The sequence below is a fragment of the Lates calcarifer genome, linkage group LG4, assembly GCF_001640805.2.
Source record: "Lates calcarifer isolate ASB-BC8 linkage group LG4, TLL_Latcal_v3, whole genome shotgun sequence".
Classification (NCBI taxonomy): domain Eukaryota; kingdom Metazoa; phylum Chordata; class Actinopteri; family Centropomidae; genus Lates; species Lates calcarifer.
Genome location: NC_066836.1, coordinates 16,417,564 through 16,435,917, shown reverse-complemented (window position 1 = coordinate 16,435,917; position 18,354 = coordinate 16,417,564). Strand labels below are relative to the sequence as shown.

Genomic DNA, 18,354 nt, shown 5'->3' with positions numbered 1-18,354 from the left:
CACACACACGCACATACACACCTCAGCTTGGCAGGAAACCCACGCACACTCATCCTGTCTTCGTCACACACCCTGATGGGGTGGAGAACTGGAAGTTACACAAGCAGCTTTGCTCTGATTAGGTGAAGTGTATTGAATGGACTGCTCATGTTTTAACAGCAGCCTCCCCCTGAGATGGACCCAGCTGATAACAGTGACAGGAATATCGAAGGAGGCAAGCCAACAAAATGCAGTGTGTGTGTGTGTGTTTCTATATACAGCATTTCCATGAGGTATGTATATGTATGATTTCACTTCGGGGTCGGGGTATTTGTTTTGAGTGTCAAACATACTAAATAAATGTTTTAACATTGTGATACATATAACAAAAAGTAATGACCATGGTTTTAAAAACACTGATTCCTCCATATTTAACTCTAACAATGTTTTACCATCACATCAAGAATAATCCTCTCCTGCATCTTCACAGCAGCGTCTTTAAATTGTGCGTCACTGAAAATATGTGCCACACCGGCTAAGTACTCCCACACAGGAGTATTCTGTCAACATTACGTCAGCTACAAACAGCCCAGTCACACATGAGTGTAAGGAGGGATGAGATGGAGGGGAGTGATGGACGGAGAGAAAGAGGTGCAATGGAGCAATTGGGAGCAGCTGTGAAAGAGCAGCTGAAGTAATCGTTTTTCTGGGCCTGCCCACTGCTGTCTCTGCCTGTCTCTCCCCTGTCTCGTTTTTCTCCTCTTACCCTTTCCTTACCCACTCAGTCACTCACACACTCAGACGTATACACACACACACACACACACACACACATGCATCTTCCATCTTTATCAATTCCCTCTTCTTCTTTTTTTTACTACACCAGAATCTAATTTTCTGTTTTGTGTGTGTGTAAGTAGTCACATCTGCTGAAACTGGATGAGGTTATTTCTCTGTCTTCATTTTGTGTTAATTTTGTTGACGAAAACATTATTGAAATATGTTCATCAATGACCAACGACAAAGAGGAGGTGTGGATGAAGCAGAACAGACATCTTTAAATAACGGTGACTAAATCTTCATACAAAATAAAAACTATGATTAAATTTCTCTATATTTTTTGAGAGAGAAAAAGAGGAGACAAAATTACACAAGTGAATTTTCAATTAATGACATAACCCAAGTAATATAAGCTAGGCTATCTTAGCTTAGCTTGTGTTGAATGCACAAATGTATTTAAATGGTAGTGTGCAAATATAAACGCCTGGTCTAGTATAACACTACCACTGAGGGCTGCAGAATTACAGAATAAAATCAACACCTCCCTGGCACAGTCCTGACAAAACTGAACATTATGAGGGTAGGATTTATTGCAGGGCTGTTCTACACAGTTCTTTTTGATTGTTTTGGTTGTTTTTTTACTGGAGATTCAGGGTTTGTGTTGTCAAACAGCAAGTTAAGATCACAGCAATGATTTACTCACATTGCAACAGTTGGATTGCATTGGATTTGCTAATGTTGCTGCATTTTTGCCTTCAGACTTCATTGTTTTATCCTCTTTCATGTCTGGATGTATTTGAATTAAATTAAATTAATAACACCAGACCAGACTCCTCTCTCTGCAAAGCTGCATTCTTAATCATGTGTGGCTTTTTAAAACCAATTTGCTGAAATTTGCAATTTTTGTTCTTGGTCCTGACAACTCATCTTCTAATGACTAAAACACGACCAAAATGCCAAGTGTCAAGTTAGTCGACTAAATGTGACTAAAACTAACATGGACTTTTGATTTCATGACTAAGACTAAATTAAAACTAGCTGATTAAATTAACACTATTATCACAGCTCACAACCATGACATACAGACACCCACTCCCACAGGACAGCAGGTGAGTCTTGGTGCCAGCGTCGGAGTAGGAGCCAAGCTGCACGGGCCAACATGCAGTAACCGCATCACATTAGATGCCACCGGGTGAAGAGGCATCACGTCATACACAGGGCGCTCTGAAGTAGAGGTGCTGAAGAGATGAAGCAGTGTGGCAAAGTAAGTTCTCTGATCAGAACACAAGGTAAAAAAAAAGTAGTATTATAAATTATTGAAATTGAATCATCATTAAAAAGAGAGCTCTGGGGTTACTTGAGAAAGGATTAAGAGAGCAAAAGGTGCAAGAGGGTACATCTTGCACAGTTCTTTAGATTATAAAAGAATGTTATTTAAGTGTACAAAGAATCAGGAAGTACTGCACACGTAGAATTGAATGTTGTAAGAGCAACAACAGCAGGAGAAGGAGAAACAAGGGCAACAGTCTCTGTCTCTGACAGAGTCAAACTGATTGATTTAACAGCTATTACACACAAGGTGACAATGTGAGATTCTGAAATGATACTGAATGCTTTAAAATGATGATGATCAAGGAAGTACCTTTTTTAACAAATTATGGGATGTTCTGTCAAATCTGAGGAAACTCCACACTGGTTCTAAAATGTTGTTATCTTGCTCTGTTTAACACTCAGTTCTGGCTTTTTGAACACACAGCCACTCGTTTATGCCTAAACTTTTTTTTAAATGCATATTTTAATGCATTTATTCATCCACACGTCACGTTAAAGGCGATGCAGAAGACATACATTTTGGTTTTAAGTAACTGTAAATAAAATATTTTCAGAAAATGTTTTCATTATATCAAAAAACAAGAAAAAAAATCTGACTAATCAAAACAATATAAATATGGTTAAATGGGTTCAAGTATCTTAAATGTAATGCAGACTATAGATTTGGCTGTAAGCAGTGAAACAGAGCATCACATCTCCTGTGCTGTGGCATTCAGCTCTGCAGCTGCAGAAAACTGGCCTGCAGTTGGTTAAGCTGCTGCTGCTGCTGCCACACTGCCCTCTACCAGCTCAGCTCTATTAGTTCAGCTTCACCACCTCTCAGTGGCCCCAAGGTTGTGACAAAGTGGTAGTTAATGTCTCAGTGTGTGTGTGTGTGTGTGTGGTGTTTGCTGCATGTGCTTCTATTCTTTCACTGGACAGATTAAGGGGATATAATGACATGCATATGGAAGACAGTATAGGGCGAGAAAGTAATTAAGGAAGTTGAGGTAGTAATTGGCTTTGGTTCAGAGGCCAGTGGCTATGGAAATCTGGGAACATTTCAGTTTTAGAGGAGCAGAAAATAAAACTGCTGTTATATACTCATGACCTATTGGGATGCAATTTACAAAACATTAACAAAGACACCTGAAAAACAATTTCATTAGTCATGACTCCTTCATATAAGTCCACCTAAAGAAACAAAAACAGAGAGGACAAAAATAACAATATATAACATTATACTGACAAAAATATTGTAAAAAAATTGAGGGATGTCAAGACAAATCCTAACAGAACAAACAGAGGATGACATGAAATTGTGACACTGTCTTCCATAGCATGACTCTTGAGAAAGTTAAACACTGTAAATCCTTTTTATTAACTCCAAAACACACGTTGTTTTTGTTTTTTTTGTTTTTTTTTGTTGTTGTTTTTTTTTACATGACTGTAATAGAGTTTTATCCCGGTATTATAATTTATGAGTCTACATAAAATGAAGGTTCTCCTGGCAGGCTGTAATTTATTAGATAATATACTGTGTGTTTATAATAATGAATATGTCCTAGAAAGTGTTTTCAATCACTGCACAGCTGTTAAAGAAATGCAGACATCTGCAAAAATAGGCTCAAATATGTTAAAGCATATAGACTATATTCTGAAATCAAACAGACATACTGCTTTACTACCGACTAATAGTCACAGTGCTAAAGATAGTGAGGCGCAAATTCCAGTCATGCAGCTACAATGATGAGAGGAGATCAGAGCACATGGAGAGACAACATGAGAGCTCCTTTGGAAGTTCTGCCTTCCTCTTCCTCCTCCCCTGGGAGCACAAGATGCTCCTGAAGCTGTCACTGCTGGTCAGGCCATCTAAATGCTGCAAAGCACAGAAGAAGACAGACCCGTCACTTCACAGTAGGAGATGGCAGATGCAGCAGATGGAAAGATAGAAGTTGCACAATAAATGGGATAATGCGAGGAGCTGGTTTAGTAGACATGAATTAAGGACTTAGGTCTTGACTGAAAAGTGTACAAAAGGAGGAGATGCCCTTTGTCTTTTTTAGAGAGCTGAGGTTTGTGAGTAGGACCGTATGTGTTTACGTGATGTTGGGTTCATTGGTTTCATGGTTTCAAGAGAAAATGACCTCATCGTGAGCATAAATGTGTTTAATGTAAAGCTCTGGAGGCAGGCCTGAGAAAAAATCGAACAGAAAGTGACTGGAAAACCAGGGTTTGATGTAAAGACAGTAACATGCCTTGATTCCCTATAATCCTGGTGCAAGATAAACACCAGGTGAATTCGAAATTACATGCATGAAACTGACGATACACCTGACTTGCCACTTACACTTTACACCAACTCCAACAAAGTCCATTACTCAAGTCAGTTAAACCAAAATTTATTATACATAACTGTTTTATTGTCAATGCACAGTTTTTTAACTCTACAGTCATATAACCATCTTAACTTGTTTGGTGAAGTGAACACTCACAAGTTGTAAACATGGGAATCTATCCCCAGCATTAGCATCTTCAGAGATTTGGCTGATTTGGCTAAACAGCATAAATTGTTCATAAAAATCATCTGATCACTGCAGAGGGCTGCAGTGTGTGTAAGTCGTCAGAAAGTTAATGTTAACCTGCGCACAGGCCTCCCAGATGTTAGCCATGACAAGATAAACACACTCCCACCAAGTCAGTGTTATTGTAGATGTACTCAGATACCAGCACCAGGTCTGAAAATGACACGATATGAAGTCAAGTACATGGATGTTAATTTACCCTACAAAATAAAGTCAGATTTTCAGATTTCATTTGATGTAATTTCATTTTGTTGCTTCATTTATTCCAGCTGATTAGATCAGATCTTTGTCATATACACTGGATGTAACTGGCTTTGCAGTGAAAATCTCATCTTCACGTCCAGTCAACACTGAAACACAGAACAGAAGACGAGACAAAGACCCTGATACTGAGGATCTCTTTGACACAGCATCTGACAGTTTATGTTACATAGAAGCATGCCTGGGGCACTGACAATAATGGACACACAAAAACAGACGTGTCAGTCATCATCCTGGCTTCTGCTGCCATACACACATGAGCTCACTGGTTACAAAATAAAACACACAGACACATTTTTTAAAAATGTGCTTTAACAGCTAAGTATAGACTCGGACTTCAGATGGGTTTCCTGGTCTTGTACACCCACACATGCACTATTTATGCGGAGCACATGCACGCAGTATATGCAAACATGGACACACACAGAGCACACACATGAAAACATGAACCATACACACACACACATACACCAAATATAGCATATTTAGCCTTGACACTTTTACTGTTGGAAACAAGAGCACTGAGAGCCATTTCATTTACATGTAAATTGACACCCACCAGTCCATACACACACACACACACACACACACACACACATACTCTCCTGCCTGGCACACTTGTGTGTGTTCTCATGTGTTTGTTTATGTGTGTTCATGCGTGTGTGTGAGCAGTGTGGCTGCTCTGCTGGCTCTCACTGAAGGTGCTATTCTGTCCTGCTGCTTTTCCTGCTAACTGGAACTGGACACAAAGAGATAGAAAGACACAGAGAGAGAGAGAGAGGGGGAGAGAGAGGGAGGCTCTGATTTCATTTTCATTACTCGGTTTAGCAGCTTTTCAGTTGACAAAACAGGCATGAGGAGAAACCCATCAAAGCGGCCCCATGGAGCCGCGTGTTTGTCATCTCCTGTTGGTTACTGAATAATGATGGGCTGAGGCCTAGAAGTGTCCTCTGATCAGATTTCTCCTCTTGTCACAAGGAGATAAAGGATCACTTGAGGTGATTGAGCATTTTTGCAATAATGAGCTTTGAGAGACTGATCATCACTGCAGGAGGGGGAATGTGGCAGAAATGCAACTGAAAAATGACTGAACTTGATACAGTAACAATAAAATTCAAAATCGTTGAGTTGGCAGAATGAACCAGCTCCTCAGCGGCGTCAGCTGTGATAGGTAAGTAGCTACTGTCCAAAGGGGAAAAGCAGTGCATCATTCAAAATCAGATATCTGTCGCCCTCTGCTGGTTAACACGAGACACTGCATGAGACAGCTCTGTCAAATCACTCCCTGCTCTCTCCTGCTTTCCCTCTAGATCTGCATTAAAAGTGGATAAACATGCTATTTTCTTATATTAAGAATAAAATGATATTTTTGTGTTAACACCTGAACAAAACATTTCGGAAGTTTCCCAGAAATAATGATTTAATTTGGCACTGATAATAAAGAAAGTTCTTCAAGTTCAGAAGCAGTTGTTGGTTTTCAGAGGAATTTCCTGGAAATAAACGATCCAACTAAACCAAGAAAATATATTTATTCATTATTCATTTATGATTTGAAACTGCATTAAATGTTTGTCTGTCGATAAAATGTTGGTCTAAAAAACTGCCCTAAGTACAAGGTTTTCAAACTGTGAGGGCACAGAGGGAGACACATGAGGTAAAGTTGGAGATGAAATGAACCAATGACTGTATGTAGTAAAGGTACGCTTTCTATCAAAAAGTCATGCTCCTTCTTGGAGTCATAACTCTCTAGTCTAATATGAAAACATATACATGACACACATATTTTTAGATTCAGTGTGACTTAAATTTTCTGAGGCTATTATTATCCCCAAGGTCGGTTGCAAATAAATGTCCCTAAATTCCCTTAAAATTATAGAAAAAACATGCTATTTATAACTCCAGAACCTGCATGAGAATTGTAATGTTTTTGAATTTTCTATGGTGTAAAAGAGATTCAGTGATAGTTGTCATGAATACACTGCAAATAGAAACTGCAAAGAGCTAATTTGGCATACTTTTAATGGCACCAAAATATAAAAGAATTAAATAAATGAATATGGCATTACATCCCAGAGTCTGAAAACCTCTAGTCTATTTTATTGTGCATTTAATTAACTGAAAATATTTTCTGTCAACACTGTCTCTGTTTCCCCCATAATTAGTATCAAATTTCATCGTTTTCATAGTTTTTCAGGAAATTCAGGAAATTAACGAGAAACTATAAATATGCAAAATAAAGTGTTATCTAATTTTTTATGTGCAGTCTAGTTTTAATTCATTATCTTGTTTTATATGCATAATCTGAAATGCCCTCAAATGTCAAATTGTCAATTTTCTCTTCTCTTTTCAGATGTATCCAACTCTTAAAACATTACCGGACTCCTTCCCCTTCCAAACAGAATTATCTTCTTCCAACTTGATCTAAATTTAACATTCATCTTCTGGTGTTTTGTCTGATAACGCAGTAAATAAAACCAATTACATAAAAAACAATTGTATGCGCAACACAATCCACCCTCCCCAAATAAAACCAATTAACCAATCAGTCACTGTAGACTGATTTCATTTGCTATTAGGAGTCATTTAGGACGGCTGCAGTATAGAGTGGCAGATAATCAGCACCACATTTGATTATCCATTGAGAGAATTATACACCCCTCAGTGTGAGGAACTGGCCGGGTTACAGAGATTATTTCTGTTATTATGGAGCTGAATGGCTCAGCCAATGGCCTCAATCCAATTTAGCACTATCAGTGAGAGCACCAGTGTTGTAAACTTCACTCACACTCTCACATTACTCAAGTGTGTCTTAAGTATATGTGTGTGTATCTACATGTCTATATTTTTGAAAATGTGATTTGTTTGATTCAGCCATTTTCTATTTCAAGGTTAATTTTTTTTGCAGCTTCAATTATTCAGATGACAGAAACAATACAGTGTTGATTTTTAGGCTAGTCAGTCAGCATTGGCAGTGTGTAAATATTTACATTCAGAGTAGAATTTGTATTGATCAATTTGTTGTAAGTACTAAGTGCAATGTGATTATTATTTTATGTCAAGGTACTAACAAACTTCCCTAAAGTAACTCATCACCCTGAAGGTATCAGGTTGCTGTATTGTGACCTTGCACTGATAGAAGTTAGGAAACCATCACCAAAAGCTAAAAAAAAAAAATCACACATAACAAATAACATTTCATAAATAATCATCCAAAGCTTTATTGCAGTCTAGTTTGAGGGTTATAAATAAACTTTTTCCTACAATAATGAAGACATTAATGAACATATTATTTTAGTATAAAATAGACAATAATTTCAATTTGGCAGTCTCTCTGTAAAACCTGTGGACATTGTGATTTTATCTTTGGTTAAATAGAAAATATTTCATTAAATATGATCAGTAATTAGCTATTATTACTGATGTGCAGTGTTTGCCAGAATGCTACATTAGTGGACATATAGCAAAATCATTTTATCTGACTTGTTAACAGTTAGGCAGCTTGGTAAAGGTCCCTTTAAGCAAATGTGTAGCATGAACCAAACACTTCAAAACAGAATTTTAGCAAGTAAGCTAAAATCTAGCAAAACTGTATGAGCTCTTTCATGCTGCATCCTCTCTCGCAGCAAATCTCAGGCATTTTCCCAGCAGCTCGTCTGCTCCGAGAAGACAGAGGGTACCAGTGAGGAGCCAAAGATGAGACATCCTTCTTCTCGTCAGACTCTTGAGGGATGTGGACTGTCTCTGTGGCCCAGTGCTCCCCTGTGGAAGCGTCATGGTCCCCTGCGCAGAGGAGAAGGAAAGATATGTGGAATTAAGAGAGATAACTACAAAACACAGAAGATTTCTCAGTTTCAGTTGGAAAACTTATGTGAAAACTCTAGAGGGGATTTTTGAGTGAACTCAATGACACATCAGTACCGGATTCAACTAGAATGTTTAGAAATGTTAACATGAAGCTTTTTGAATACATTAATAATTTAATCAACTATATTATGACAATATGTGAGGAAATAATCCACAAGAAAATGTATTTTGCTCAGTTCATGGTCACACAAATCACAACAAACTCCAAGAAAGGCATCCTCTGCACAGAGGGAGACACACTTATGAAGATTTGTACACCTCTCAAATGTGTTTTTAAATCTTTAAAATGTTAAATATCGTTTACATCCGCGTTGATGTTGCAAGCCATGGCTCTCCACCAACGCACATGTTGTCTACAAATGTAACATATAGCACTTACAGTGAGGCGTGAGCTGCTGTTGGCCCAGTTCTATGTCCGGGATGCTTCTCCTTAGCCGTGAGTTACCACATGATGAGACGGCCAGACGTATCAGCTCTCTTCCACACATCTTAATCCTCTCCTGTGCGTGAGCCACACACACTGCAGCCACAAGCACCACCATCAGAGACATCAAACTCTTAGCACCAGGCATTGTATGATGTGGTACTGCTCCTCGGTTGGTCCGTGGAGGCAGGAACTGAATGGATGGACAGATGAGAGTTGAGCTCGGGCGTGTAAGAGAGGATGTGTGATGACTTGTGAGGTGAACTTGAGGGGGTTTATATAGTCAACATGTGTTACCCATAATGACGGTTCCAAAAATGTTGAGGCTGCAGGTTCTTCACAACACATATTCAGCCTTGATGAGGGAAAAGCATGTCCTGATCTAGAGCTCAGCATGACAGTGATGCAAAGTCTCCTCAAGGTTCAAACTGTAATTAAGATAAAAAACCTGGTCTTACAGTGACCTGCCACACAGTTTAAAAAACATAATAAGGTATCATGCTGCAAATTATTCTGAGCCATTGAGCTACACAAGAACACCACACACCTCTTTGGAATCCAACAGAGGTCTGAGTTTGAACCCTCCTTGAGAAAGGTAGTAAAACCAAGATGGATTTCAAGCAGTTCAGATGCTAATAAGCCTTGTGTTTACAGATATTAACGTGGCGTTATGGTTCTTAATTTGTTTATTTCACTGACGTCCATGAACTCCTATTTTGCTCAGAGCATTTACTTATATTTGTTTGAACACTGTCAAAACGTCATAATTCACGTTATTACAGTGAACTATTTTCCTTGAGTGTGAGCTGCTTTTACACCTTATCTTGACACATCTTGAGGGATGGGAGCTAATTGGAACAGAGTGCGACTGGCAAAAAGATGTCAAGGATATTGATGCAACTATTCACACATGGTCACCTCAGGCCATACTGTAGTTGTATAAACATGACAGAGATGACTGTTTCATATTTCCAGCGCTGATGAAAAACATGAAAGGTGGCACTTTAATGTCTTAAATGTACTTCTGGCTATGCTTGGCATTTTGACCTCAAATGACGATATCACTGGTAAGTGCTGATTGGTTTATTCCTCTCAGTTGTTGTGCTGAGAGCAGGATATAGAGTTGAAAATGTCAGTCTTAACTGTCTGATTTCTTTCACCTCACTGATTCCTATCATTTATATCTTGTAGAAGGGGGTTAAAAATTATGCTGTTTATTAATAGCATAATAATCAAAGTAGTTCACCCAGATATTTTCTACAGATGTGCACTGATACATCAGTGTGCTACATCAGTGATTTCTGTTTCCTTGATTTGATTTCTGAAACATCACTGTGTTTTGGCTTTGACTAATTTCTTCTTCCAAATGTTGTTTTGTTTTGTACTTCAGGCCCTCCATATTTTAGATGCAAAACCATCCATACCTTTCTGGAATGAAAGGAAAGGTCAGTTTTTCCAATTTTCTGTCTGATGCCTCCTCTCCTCTGCGCCATTTCTGGTGGATGACATATATACATGACAGTACGCCTGCTCTAACAACCTCATTTCAATTAATAGTGCAAACATGCCGGCAGCCTTTATATACTATATACTGCAGGTGAATGAAATATTATATACAATTGATATATATCTTAGATATCTATTATACAGCTTTTTATATGCATTAGTTTTTGTCAAATTGTTGTGCTTCATCTGTTCTCTGATATTCTATATGAATATCTGTCTGCCTGTCTATCTGCATCAGTCTTACAGACCTTTCCCTGATGTCCCTTTTGACTGCATCTATTCCGGTCCACTCAGTCCTGCCTGAGTCACATGAGACAGCCAAAGTCATTCAGTGCTCTTGAGTTTTAATTGATACTGACGACACTATTAAACCACTGGCATCTCTCCCATAACCTTATCCTGTAATACTATTAGACAGGAAGCACCATCCCTCAGACGAATGAGACAAGCATCTGTTAATAGACATAGACTTCAAGTCTTTGTTTAAAAGGAAATAATAATTAATTAACTTTAATTAACTTTCTTTTTAATTTAGCAAAAAATCATTTTTTTCACTTTTGATAGGTATTGAGAAGTATCTATTTCAATACAGGATAAAATCTGTGCAGTTTCCAACCTGTGTAGCATTAATACGTTATTTTGTTTTGTTTTGTTGTTTTTTAGTCATTATAAAGAAAAATAATTACATATTTTACAGTATTTATTACAGTCAGTGAGTAATATATAGATTTTAAATTCTGAAAGTGAAGTGAAATTAAATTGAATAACAAGAAAAAAATTAGTACATATAAATACTGTAATATCTTTCTTTGTCACCTTTTGTTTGCACTTTCATAACCAATACAATTTTATCACCTTCATACAGCTGCAACTGTTCATAAAACTGATCGACAGATGTCACTCAGTGATTCTGATGAAAACCTTTGAAATCTTTAGGCTTCTGCTGTGTCAGCGTCAGTCAAATGTAAACAGAAATTGTCACTAATTGTTACATCTGCCATTAATGGAAAAATTGTTAAACCTCAGCCACAATTTCCATACTTGCAGAAAACTCAAATGAAAACAAGGAAGCACTCATTATGATATACTGAAAATTCATTCAATAATTCATTGGACATACAATACTGTCCCTAATTATGTTTCACATAGGTGGAATTAGGGTCTAATACTGTCTAATAGTGCTCTCCTTTTGTAATTCAGAGGAGCTGTTTTGTCATGACCAGAGGCAAAACACATCTTCAGCACAGTTGAAAAGAGGGTCACACCCTCAGTGGGTGTGGAAGGGGCTGAGACAAGTCACAACCATTACAAATTCATTCTTTTAAAACCAGTGCACTAAACAGAGGACCAAACAGTCTTGAGCAGACTTACTATTAAATCTTTTTTTTTTTTTTTTTTTTTTTTTTTTTTTGAAACAAAGACTACTGTCTTTGTCCAAAGCATTAAGTTAGTAGTCATAACAACAAATGTCTGGGAAGACATAATACATTTGCTTACTGTACCTTTGGTCTGAACTGGTGTCAAGTCAGGGCAGGAACTGGTTTAATGATCTTAGGCAAAGACCTTAACACAGCTAGTAGCACAGTGCAGGGACAGTTTATACAACAGGACTGGGCCACGCTTGATCCTGACTTCTACAGTCCAAGAACATGGAGCTCAGTTCTCACTCCCTGCAGGGTTATAATCACCATTGTCTCTCATATCAATTTTCCTGCTCAAGAGACTATCATTCATTAAAGTGGCTTGTAATCACTTAAATAGGACCCAACTGTGTGCACCTGATCAGATTCTCTGTGCGGACCAAAATAGCCCAGGACATGATTGACTTTTGCCCTTGTCTGACCAGGCAGGAGGTGCAAGTGCAAATCCTGGTAATCCTTGACAACAAAATTACTCTCATGCTCTTGATCGCTACTGACACACACCCGCTGGGCTTCTCCTCCCACTTAGGTACAGTTGAGATGCAGAGTGACTTGACAGAAAAAAAGGTGTGCTTTTCAAAAGAATGCCACTTTGCTAATGCATGATGCATGGCACATGGAAGAGCTTTGCAGTGATGACGCTGAATTTTTCTCTGGTGCATGTAGGGTAAATCTGAGAGGTTTGCACTGGTTGTACATTGAAAAAGTGGAAGACAATGACTACAGTCCAACATGATGTTTGACCAGCTATTGGCCAAAGGAGAATAAGAAATGGAAAGTAAAATGTAAGACTATGCAGATGTCCACGTTCGTTCATTAATAGCACTTCCAATAAAAAGAGTTCTTCACAGCATCCTGCTCCCTTCAGAGTGATCAGTGTAACATTGTTTTGTTAATAATGTTACTACTTGACCTCTTTGTGTCAAACATCTATTTCAGTTAGTCGTTCAATTAGTTGCAGCTATTCTTGGAAATAGATAACAAGCTGTCCAGCAGGAGAATCTTGTCGATGACAGAGGAGTCATCACCCATAGCATGCAAACAGCACCTACTGTAAAGCCAAGGCTTAAAGCTTATCTCAGCTGCTGCCTCCATTTCCCCACCCTTAGATTGTTTATCTTGAATCACACAGGCTCAGAGTGGGAGGCAGATGGGGTCTTGCACTTTCTAGACCCATGGGTGGTAAGGCCATTTAGGGTTAGCAAGTTTTTGACCAGGCAGCTTCTCTCAATCCTCGATCTCATGGATGGTTTGCATCCCACTGGGCCGATAGTGGATCTCATCATCGGAGTCCTCCGGCTGGGGTTCAAAGCATTTATCAAACTTGCGCCTCAGACGTTTCCTGAGCTGGAAGGTGCGTTCTGTGTTTGAAAATTGGTATTCCTGTTCCTTCAGCTTGGCGTAGTAGTCGGAGAACTTGTTGAACAGAATGGAAATAGGCATGCCATTGAGGATGATGCCAAATGAGATGCAGCCAAATGCCACACAGCGGCCAAGATAGGAGATAGGGACAACATCTCCATAGCCAACAGTAGAGATGCTCACCTGTAGGAAGAAAAGAGTAAGGTGAGCCATCTTACATACATGATCTGTACTCTCTTTTACCACAGCAGGGCAGAATGGCAGATTTCCCTTATTTTTCTCTGAAGAGAGAGGGCTAATCCCTACGGTCCTTTTCACCCTGACCCAAAACACCCTCTAGCCATGGCTTTCTGAGAATTCAATACTTAAAATGTTTCTTTTAATGATCGTTTTATGTGTTGCAAGTTCAGAACAAGTAGGATCAAATAAACCTTCAGGAATGTGCTGCAACACTCTCTGTATCTCGAATGCAATCACTGTGTCTGGCCACAAATGAGACGCATTACACCGTATTATGGAGGATTAGACACATAGAGTTAACAGCTGCCACCAGATAAGTAAAAACCAAATGTCCTTCAATGAGAGTGAAAGAAACACAGAGAAACAGGCTGGTGATGTACAATAACACTGAGGCCTGATAGGACATTAAAACAAAGAAAGTAAAATTTTGTAAAATTCACAACAAATCTGAGACAAGATGACTCCTTATCTTTACCTATGTTTGCCTCATTTTTATTTTAGCTATTTCTATCATTTAGCTATAAGGAGAAATAGAATGCAAAATATTAGTGGAGCTTCTATAATACTTGTGTGTCAACTTTGTTCTAGCACCCATCCATGACATTTCATATAAAAGAGACTGTTATCTCCACATTCACTTCTAAACCTTTACTTTGGTGGTGAGCATGTGATCATACAGTGTGAAACCCCTAAAACAATTAACATAGGAGGAGGTAACACATTTGGTTACCGTGTTGACCCTGCTGTTCAAAAATTTATGTCAAAGAGCAGGACATCTGCAACCATGAACATAATTCTCATTTGGTGTGTCATTGTCATACTGACACATGTGCTAATAATCATGTGCCATCATTAGAATGCAAATGTCTTATTTTGCTTATATTCTGCTTGAGAGATTTACATCAAAGTGAGTTTAGCCAACCATTCATTTACAAAAAGAGACTGTACAGTGAGTCTTAAAATACAGTCTTATCATAAATATATTGCTTGGTAGATTCACAAAAATAGCACAGACCATGACTCTGCCCTGCCCTGTGCACCTTTGTCTTGGTCTGACTAGGCAGGCAGCACAAATCCCGGTAGGCTTAAGCCTTGACACCTGAAATGCACTGCACTGCTTGATCATACTGACACACCCCCACTGAGCTTCTCTTCAGTCTCTTCAAAGTCAAGGGGAACAGCTTAGCAAGGTTCACAACCGAGTTAATTGATCCGGAAGAATCTGAGTAGCAGCTATAAGAGCTCAGTGAATCTTCTAAAAGCTGGAGACACCATTTCTACCTTCATTAATAATAAAAAGATGAAGGGCAAGTCAGGTCTCACCTGGCTACACATGAATATGTAGTCAAATGCAACTTCAGTTGGATTTTGTTGCCTCCATTTTTGCTTGACCCCATTTAACTCAACCCATTACATGTTCAAGGTCAAGGAAAAATGTAAGAAATGTTATAACAATATTTGGATCCAGTCAAGTTCACTGCAAAGTCACTAAAATACCAGGTTTTGTAAAAAATAAAATAAAATAAAATAAAATAAAAGGCTCTATTGCAATAAACTCCTAGTATTTTTCATTTAGGCAAAGTCTGTCTGGAGTTTGAAGTTCATCCTACTCACCGCTGCCCACCACCAGGCATCTGGTATGCTGCTGAATGGTGTCCCGGGCTGATCCACCTCCACAGAGTGCATCAGAGCAGAGAAGGTGAAGATGCCCATGGCAATGAATAGAAAAAGACAGCATACCTAATAATAAAGACAGAAGAATATGTCAACAGTAGTGCCCATTCATATTTGGAAATAGTATACTGTAGTGATAAAGCCACCAATAAGGTCAAATGACAATTTTAAGCTTTGTTATGACCTACCTAGAATACATATTAAATGTATTCTGTGTGCCACAGAATGTTTTAATAGTATTTTTAGTAGAAATGGTCTAAATGCACAGTAGTTGCCAAAAACTATTGAATTAAGAATGACATATGCTCTTATCTGGATAAAGTTAAGAATTTTTCCTATACAGAGGAACCTTGTGTGAGATGTGTTATATCTGTCTCACCACAGGTGGCAGCACTGAGGGGAGAAGAATAGTAAGTTGGACAAAAGAAAAGAAAAAGAAAAAGAGCATCTTGAACTCCTGAAAGAGCAAGATTTTAAAATGTTTTATGCTGAGCTTAACTTCTGACATAATGGTACATTAAACAAACGTTTCCATGCTAATTTGCTGATTTTTTTTGTCTCTTGCAGACAGGGAAATATCCAAAATAAACATGTTATGGCAAATTTTGATTAGTTACAGTACACATCCAGCAGATATGGAGCAACAGAAGGAGTCATGTTTCTGGCAAGTGTATCACTGGTTTTTGGTCTTCACCAAATGAGGGAAATATCTGGGTTTTTTCTTGCTGAATGTTCCACTATGTGCCTCAGCTAGCTGCTAAATTTGTCTGTCTGCCATTTAGACCTGGGCAGGTTGCATACAGTTGGTTTATGGCAGCTTTTTCTTCTGCAGCTGAAAACAACACTACTGAGAGTGGTTTAACAGTAACAGTGACATGTTATGAGTCAGAAGATCAAAACAATGAGACAAGTGACCACTTTCATGTACAGTTAGTTTTGTGATCCAGTGTCATATAATGTACTGATTATAGCTCTATATATATAACTCAATGGGAGTTATGTGCATGTTCCCACAATGAAAGATGTCCACAACATGTATGTACAACATACTTGCTCAGAGCACTGGCGGATGGTGAAACCAAATGCTCTCATGCCTGTTGAATGACGGGCAAGCTTCAAGATTCGGAAGATGCGCATCAGCTTGACAACCTTGAGTACCTTGCTGACTTTACTAACTCTTGCCATGGCCTTCAAATCTTCCTGTGCACTGACATCTTCTGAATCTATAACAAATGCCTCAAAAAGGATCTGGATGAAGTAGGGCATAACTGCCACCACATCAACAAAGTTGAGGGCACTCTTCACAAAATGTTTGATGTTTGATGTGGTGACCAGCCGCAAAAAATACTCCAAGGTGAAGAAAAGGATGGAGCTAATCTCTACCCACTCCATGTAGGTTTTGCCCGCGAGTTTGTACTCCCTGAGTTCTTTCACTGTATTCATTGTCATAGAAACAATAGAGATAAGCACAAAGAGACTGGAAAACACAGCAAAAGCTTTGGCTGACAGCGAAGAGTAGGGATTCTCCATCAAGTCCCACAGGGCCTTCCGAAAGTTTCCAAGAAACATGGTCTGGTATCCCTCGTCATCCTGGTGAGGTTTAATCTCATCAATCAGCTCCTTGTTGACCTTCAGTTGGTCTCTGATGTCATCCAGTTTCTCCTCAAACAGAATACGGCAGCACCTTAGTAGAGGAAGAGGAGATTTACTAACAATTATTACAAGACCTAGTTTTCTAAATCATGCTTAAAATACACCATAACAGACTAAGCTACACAAACACATAATGAGTAGGCTATCGAGTATCTGCAGCACACCTTGGAGTGTCCTTCAGCTTCAACCCCCAAAATGACATCTCTTCCTCAAAGTTGACAGGGCAAAGACTATCCATCACCCACAGGACATTACTGCAATAAAAGTGGAATATGTAGTGGAAAAACATGGGGTCCCTGTCAAAAAAGAATTCATTGTTCTGAACATTGTAATCATCACAGAGCGTCAGACGCTTGACTGGATCATCACAGAGGGCAAGGATACCAATCCTGGTTTTTGGGTGTCGAAGGACCAAATGTTTCGGGATATGAAACACCTTTCCGCCCACATTGAGGTTGACAATGTTTGATTGCCTTGGATTTGGTGCATCTCTTTTCTGAGCTTTTGTTGTACTTTTTTTCTCATCAGGAGCATCAAGGTTGTCCATAGACGTCCATGGTTTCACAGAGCTGTCCTGTGAAAAAGGGAATTCACTCTCTTGATCTTCAATGCTTTGTGAAAAACTAATTTCCCGTTTAATGGTCGCAAAAAGACTGGAGCGTCGCTTTTTCAGCACTTTCAACTTTGGCTTTATATTCTCCATGGTAATAGCTCCTTAGAAGAAAATCAAGAAAACTGTTGGGTGCAGAGTTCAGATCAAGTCAGAAAAAAAACAACAATATTCCACAAGATCTCCATTCAAGTAAAGATGTAGTCCTATGAAAAATCCTGGTTTCAGATTGAAATAAAATAAAGAAAGAAGTCCCGTGCTTGTCTCTCAGCGTGGAAGAAGATCAACTGCATGAGTTAGGGTTTCAGCCTCTTCACTGATTCTCTAATCCTATTGCTGTTCTTTCTGTCCAAACCCAAGTTAAAAATACTGTTCACAAGGATTAGTCTTGTGATTTAAGGCTTTGAGTTCTGAGAGAGGAGCTGAGGGAATGATGTGATGGCTGTGTTGCATTGCTAACAAGGCTGTGAAAAGCTTTCTCTCGGGGATTTCATAATGGTACAGGTAGATTACACAAGCTAGCTCCACTAACCGTTCTGCACTTGTGCTGAACAGTTAAAATAAGATGTGATTTGTATTTTTTAATATTGTATTTGGTATAATCCTTTTATTTGTTTGTTTGTTTTCTTCTGTTTCCACAAGTGTATCTTTTCATTTTCTTTTTCATTATCAAATATCTGCTTG

General features: G+C 38.7%; 2 protein-coding genes across 2 annotated transcripts; both read right to left on the bottom strand.

Annotated features, from left to right (window-relative positions):
- Window positions 1–8,125: 8,125 nt before the first annotated feature.
- Window positions 8,126–9,468, bottom strand: insl3 (insulin-like 3 (Leydig cell)). The gene is made up of 2 exons (XM_018676180.2): window positions 9,160–9,468; window positions 8,126–8,696 (listed from the first exon to the last, which is right to left on the bottom strand). The coding sequence occupies exons 1-2, from the start codon at window positions 9,350–9,352 to the stop codon at window positions 8,494–8,496; spliced, it is 396 nt and encodes a 131-aa protein (XP_018531696.1). The 5' UTR covers window positions 9,353–9,468; the 3' UTR covers window positions 8,126–8,493.
- Window positions 9,469–11,519: 2,051 nt separating this feature from the next.
- si:rp71-39b20.4 (potassium voltage-gated channel subfamily V member 2) lies at window positions 11,520–18,167 on the bottom strand. Its single transcript, XM_018677077.2, has 4 exons — window positions 17,225–18,167; window positions 16,458–17,091; window positions 15,348–15,473; window positions 11,520–13,676 (listed from the first exon to the last, which is right to left on the bottom strand). The coding sequence occupies exons 1-4, from the start codon at window positions 17,761–17,763 to the stop codon at window positions 13,359–13,361; spliced, it is 1,617 nt and encodes a 538-aa protein (XP_018532593.1). The 5' UTR covers window positions 17,764–18,167; the 3' UTR covers window positions 11,520–13,358.
- Between the last annotated feature and the right edge of the window lie 187 nt (window positions 18,168–18,354).

Coding starts and splice junctions, on each gene's coding strand:
- insl3 (XM_018676180.2), bottom strand. CDS start 9,352: ATGCCTGGTGCTAAGAGTTTGATGTCTCTGATGGTGGTGCTTGTGGCT. Junction 8,697..9,159: donor ACAGCAGCTCACGCCTCACT/GTAAGTGCTATA, acceptor TCCTCTGCGCAG/GGGACCATGACGCTTCCACA.
- si:rp71-39b20.4 (XM_018677077.2), bottom strand. CDS start 17,763: ATGGAGAATATAAAGCCAAAGTTGAAAGTGCTGAAAAAGCGACGCTCC. Junction 17,092..17,224: donor AAGCTGAAGGACACTCCAAG/GTGTGCTGCAGA, acceptor TCCTCTACTAAG/GTGCTGCCGTATTCTGTTTG. Junction 13,677..15,347: donor ATGCCTGGTGGTGGGCAGCG/GTGAGTAGGATG, acceptor TTCTTCCTACAG/GTGAGCATCTCTACTGTTGG.